This window comes from Ixodes scapularis, unplaced genomic scaffold (assembly GCF_016920785.2).
Source record: "Ixodes scapularis isolate PalLabHiFi unplaced genomic scaffold, ASM1692078v2 PGA_scaffold11__112_contigs__length_91849675, whole genome shotgun sequence".
Lineage (NCBI taxonomy): Eukaryota > Metazoa > Arthropoda > Arachnida > Ixodida > Ixodidae > Ixodes > Ixodes scapularis.
The window spans coordinates 58,978,648-58,984,647 of record NW_024609837.1 but is presented as its reverse complement, the minus strand read 5'-3'; the positions used below and the strand labels follow the sequence as shown (position 1 = coordinate 58,984,647).

Genomic DNA, 6,000 nt, shown 5'->3' with positions numbered 1-6,000 from the left:
TCAGGGTTTACAAGATGTCGTACAGTAGTGAGTTTTAGTATTGCGTATACGAGCGAATGCTAGTGATGTGTGTTTGCGTTAGCTTTGCGTGTTCCACACTTCGCGTGCAGGCAGCCAGAAATTGCGGTCTTGGATGGCGCATGGCGATGAGGCGCACGCACAACGTGGGGCACGCACAACGTGGGGCACGCAACTCGAACGCAAACGCCCACCGCTTGCGTTTGCTTCTATGGGCAATACTAAAACTCTTCAGAAAGGAACAATCCCATACCGGCTGCAACACTACGTTGGTGCAGCGAAGAGTGTTGTTTGCGTTCGGAAATGACATTTCGCGAGCCATGATGCCGAGCAGTTCCGCCGTGCCCGCTAAGCAGGAGAATCGAGGGACCCTCACTAAAGCGCTTCCCATTTCCGCCGCGGGAGGGCGAGCGTCGAGCTGCAGACGCGAATAGGGAGGGCGTCGGTGTGCCTTATCGCTGCACGATCGACTTTTTCAACAGCACGGTTCCGAAGCGCTCGTTTAAGGCGGACCCGAAATGAATGTGTGTGTGTTTGCTGTTTTTTTGTGTTCTCTTGTTCAGCTTCAGCAAGATGCTGCTGCAGAAGGAAGAACTGGAGCAGAAGCACCTGCACCTGGTCCAGATCGTGGAGAGCGAGAAGACGGCCAAGTGGCAGTACACTCAGCAGTGCGAGGAGCTCACCGTCGAGATCAAGAAACTCAGGGCAGAGGTGAGCCTCACCAGTGGGCAAGAACCTAAAGAGCCGTGCCGACCGTTTTATTTTTTTTTATTATTATTATTATGTAATGAGACGATGTGCCTTTGTATTCTTTGATTATCGCAATGAATAATATTATAATCGTATGTCAACGTGGTTTTAGGAGAACTATCATAGTCAAACAACTAACAGAGGTTGTGCATTCTTTAGCCAGCTCAATAAGTAATAGGTGACAAAGAGTTGTAAATAAAAACAGAAAGAATAAACATAGGGACGGACAGAACAGCTCCTCTTTCGACTTTCAAAACAAATAGCTTTATTAGGCACCGGCACCCGGCCCAAGAGACCCAGAGACGGAAAGGGGGAGGGCGAAAAGCGGGAACATGGAAAGGTGAGGGGTGGTTGGGAGTGGATAAAGGTGACTCAGACAGGAATATTTCTCGCGGGGAAGAAGAAAGGCCAGGAGAAAAGCCGCAAAGAAGCGAAGCCGCTTGAAACGACATCACGGGACGGACGATTTAGGCCCGCGGGGTTCTTGTCAAGGCCATCAACTGCGGGCGAAGGTAGGCCGCGTCTTTCGTGGAAAAAGAAAGAGAGGGCGCCGAGACATTTCGGGATGCGTGCATTATCGCGTAGGACTCGATTATCTCTCGGCCGCAGAGACCTCCGTTAGAACCTAGGATTCTTGCCGAAGAGAATCCAGGGCGACATGAGGAGCAGGCCCTATTGCGGACAGAAATCGGGTGTTGTGACTCCCTCCCTCCGACCTCTTTCTCATGTTCGCGTAGCCTGTGGTTAATGCAGCGCCCTGTCTGGCCGATGTACTCCGCACCACAAGACAAAGGTATGGTGTAAACGCGCCCCGACGCACAGGGAACGAAGTTAGTGCCGTGCTTCTTGGAACATCCAGGCTGGGAGGGTGTTTTTATTCAACTTCAACAACGCGCTCACGTCGAACAAAGAGATGTAATTTTTTTATACTTTTCAAACACGTCTGATCTCGTCTCACATCCCAAACTACTGCCATACACATATATACAAAATATTTCACTAGGGATATCCTAGGATATCACGGCAATAGTGAGAAACTCGCTACTCCGTGCGTGACTAAACGGCGAGCAAGTGCTTTAAAATGCGCTTTGCGCGCAGCGGCACGCAGAGATGGGGGACACGTCAGACAGAGATAATAGGCGACGACGTGGCGGACAATGGCTCGCGCCATCATTGCTTGAGAGGTCAGGGGAAACAAAAGCACATGGGCTCATCTGGAGAGCAAACACAAAGCAGACAAACTTGCAGGCCGTGTTGGCTTTTTTTTTTTTATAGATTCGAGCATATTTTTGTTGCAATCATTCACCACGAAGCTCACTGTAGATTTCAGCGATTGGATTTTCGTTATGTTTTGCGGGAAAGAATACGCTCCAGATGTCTCAGACTGAAGTAATGAAGAAATGTACTGCGTACCTTTTTGCGTATCGTTTTGTTTTTGCCGCCGTCTTCTCGGTTACTAGTAACAAAAAAAATTTAAATCGCTATTTTGCATACTTTGGTCACACCGTTTAGACGCGGGGGACAACAAAGCTGGACAGCGTGCTGTGCTACTGTAGTCTCTGAGAGCTTAAGGAGCCCAGGGCATATGGCTCACCACGTTTATGTTTTTTGCGTCGTAATTCCTTATTCGGCATAATTCGTGATTCGGCGTAATTTGCTTTTCGGCGTAATTCGCTTTTCGGCGTAATTCGTTATTCGGCGTAATTCGTTATTCCGCTTAATTCGTTTTTCGGCCTAATTCGTTTTACGGCGTCGTTATCAGCTTCCGCTGCCATCCCAGGGTCCCACACGCTCTACGTTTCTTAAGTTATCGGCGACTATAACAAATCTGCCAAGTCGTGTATCTGCGCCAGTCCCAGGCCAGTCAATCAAGCATGCACGGCGAATAGGTCCACCTGAATTTTTACGAAAAATAAAGAATAGAGATTCGGACGAGAGTAGTAACCGGAACGCATTAAAAAATCACCGCTCACTTTGCTACAAATGGGCGGCGTCGTATGCTTAATTCAGTTGTCGAGGGAGAATTAACAAACGACTCGGACGAAGCTTCATTTGATTGCAACAATATTCCGTCGACAAATGAGACGATTGTGCTGGCGTGTTCTAGCTCGTCTGAGAGACTGTTCTATATTTGATTAAAAAAAAACGACTTCTCGGCTGTTGTTGTTTTTTTCTTTTTTTAATTCGAAGACTTTTGATGTTTTTTTTTTTTATGGAGATTGGTATTTTTAGTGTCACTTTTCAGTGTCACTTTTCAGTGTCAGACAATAAATCGGAGTTAATCGAGTTTGATGTTGAAGAGACCAAAACACGGGCAATTGATTCCTCAAGTCCTTGTCGCGGTTCCGAAAAGTCGTCAGGTCCCAGTAACGATAAGAAAAAAGACGAAAAAAACCGACGTAAAGGGAGGGTACAAAAAATGGCTTCGTGGACTGTTCAGTGGCAGCTGTGACCCGTGTCAATCCAAAACACGCCTGTAGATAAAGATGGTTTATCTTAGTCAAGGACAAATTCCATTAGACCTTTTCAACATAAAGACGACATCGAGCGGCGAAAGCTCGAATTACGGTTGGCGTTCGGAATGGGAGTTGCGCTACCTCCCCTGCCTCCTCCGCGACTCAGACGAGTTGCGGAAGAGGCAGGAGGGGTAATGCAACTTCTCTTTTGGGCGTCAAATGTAGTTCGAGCTTTCGCCGCCCTGTGATGAGGGCCTGCAAATGCGCAGACCGCTTCTTAAGAAAAATCCAGTCAGGCTTTTGTTGTTGTTGTTGTTTTCTCCCACTTCGGATAAATCCGCCGATGGGGGTTTTATCTGAAAACACAAAAGCCTATTATAAATATTACAGATTTCCTTTCAAAGTGCGGTTAATGGGCTCAATAGGACTCAACAGATGCTTTGCTCGGTAATCGGACATGGAAGTTTCCTCCGGTACCGCTTCGCCATAAAACATGTTCTGTTCTTTTTTTTTTTTCTTTCTTCGTCCAGATTAAGGTTACACTCAAATTCCAGACTTGGACAGAGGTTACGAGCGTGAACGTCTCATGAGTCCGGACAACCATTCATCCGCTCTGCTGGCCTCCAATGTTGTTGTCGCTCCCCAACCTCCCAAAAATAAAAAAGGAGGAGTCGAGGAGGGAAGCCGTGCTGTGTGCGTGGTTGATTTCCTCACGGAATACGAACGCGAGCAACCCAAAGCTTTCACCAATCTTCTGTTTTTTCTTTCTTTCCTTCTCTCTTTATTTCTTTCTCTTTAATGCATGCAACCTTTTTTTGCCGTGCACGGCATTTGTTGGGTCCAGTTTGAGTCCCAACAAATGCCGTTTGTTGGGCAGTTTGTTGGGTCCAGCTTAACCTTTTATTTTTTTCTTCTTTTGTGACACGCGCGAGGAGTGTGTGTGTGAGGCGGTGCAATGACCTTCCTTCTGATTGGTCCCATTGGCCCATGCCGTGCAGTTGTGCGCGCTGAAAAAGGAGTGGCGCCTGACCCCCAACCGCAGCGAGGACGAGGACAGCGAAGAGATCAAGAAAATCAAAAAAGTAAGTAATATCTTCTTTTAAAATACTCTGAACTATTTTTTTTCTAAGTGCATAGATAGCGGTTTGTGTAACAAAGAAAACCCGCTTTCATTGTACGAAACAAAAAATGTGAAAAATTTAAGACGCGAGGTTTATTTTGAGTTTGCGGCGTGCCCCTACTTGCTTCTGTTTCGGAACGACGTGCCAAAATTGTTGCATGTCTTAAAAATTCTTCTGACTCAAAATGAATTTCGAGTCGTAAATATTGCGGTAATTATTGTTTCTTTTCGAGGAAACCCTGTTGCGCGATATGCGTGTTCCGTCCAGACATTTTAAAAATATTATATATTACGGAGTTCAGTGTTCCTAGGAGTCATTCTGAAGCAAGCTTCTATTTTGAGTCGACCTTGCGAAATATCAGAATCGCTCCTAACTGAAAATATGTCTCAAGACGTAACGTGCTATTTGTTTGTTTGTTTTATTTTTTTCTTAACGCGGCGGGGGAGCTCATTTTATAACATGTGTATCCTTTCCAAGCATTGAACAAAAAGGTTTTGGCGAAGTTCAGTCTCCCTTTAAAGCAGTTATGAATATCAAACGTTTTTGGGTCGTTTAAGCTCTAAATATTGCACATGGCATCACTCATGATGAAACGCATCGTCGAATACATGTCAAGAAGACGCCATAACTACGAAATGGGCAGCGACGTACCCTTTATCTTCAAGGTCCTATAAATACATGCAATGCAGCATTTAAGGAGACGTGGTTTATGTTTGTTCACAAAACATTAAACTTCACGTCATGTTAAGGTTTAAAATCGGGACGTCACGCGATACCATGACGTCACAGCGTGACGTCACACGACGTGGTCAAGCGACGTAACATCACCTGAAGTTAGAGCAATGTGACATTTCTCGACTCAGCGTCACGTAACACAGCGTTACGTGCCACCGGGAATGCACGGATAACAGAAGCACACATTTCTCCCGGCTCTGGCGTAATCGTGCACCACTCCCTGGTCTATGATGTCATTCCGCTTCCAGTGCGGCGCTGCCTTTACAGTTGTTTTCTCTCGCCTGTCGTTCTTACCTTTTCATCACGCCCATTGTTCTGGCGCACAAGGCACGGACTTTCCCCCCGATACAGAAACACTCAACTACAAAAAAACAACACTTTTTTTAAGAACCGGGGTACGTTTTAGATAGTATATGCGACTCCAAGCTCCCCGTGACAGCATCTTGACCAAAAACTTGCCGCTCCGTCTGCTTCAGGTGCAGAGTTTCTTTCGCGGCTGGCTCTGTCGGCGACGCTGGAAACAGATCGTCGCAGAGTACATCAGCTCGCCGCACGCCGAGAACATGAGAAAGCGGAACAGGTAAGGCACCACCGAAAAAGCACTTCCCAAGGCCGGAACTATGTTTTCCGCTTCACTCCAAGCACCACCCCACCCGACGCTCATTTTACCATCGAGTCAATCCTGCCGCGCCAAACATTCATCCTCACATCGCCTGTACCGAGCGCAAGTTTCGTCTGCTTCTTTTTGCAGGGGTTGTGGTGACGTCAGCACGACGCCGAGCACTGATTGGCTCCGATTGGAAGGATAGTGGGTAAACCTCAAAGCGAGCTGCCTCGATAGCCAATCAGAGCTCAGCGTCGTTCTGACGTCACCGCCACCCCTGCCAATAGAAGCAGACGAACTTGCCCTCCGTATGCTC

The 6,000-nt window shown here is 47.0% G+C and overlaps 1 protein-coding gene across 1 annotated transcript in view; it reads left to right on the top strand.

Annotated features, from left to right (window-relative positions):
- Positions 1-581: 581 nt before the first annotated feature.
- The window catches only part of LOC8025570 (ras-specific guanine nucleotide-releasing factor 2), a 110,131-nt gene continuing 104,712 nt past the window's right edge, over positions 582-6,000 (top strand). The window contains exons 1-3 of the mRNA XM_042288938.1: positions 582-729; positions 4,223-4,306; positions 5,557-5,660. Coding sequence (XP_042144872.1) covers positions 592-729; positions 4,223-4,306; positions 5,557-5,660 — 326 coding nt within the window. The 5' untranslated portion in view covers positions 582-591. The remainder of the gene's footprint in view (positions 730-4,222; positions 4,307-5,556; positions 5,661-6,000) is intronic.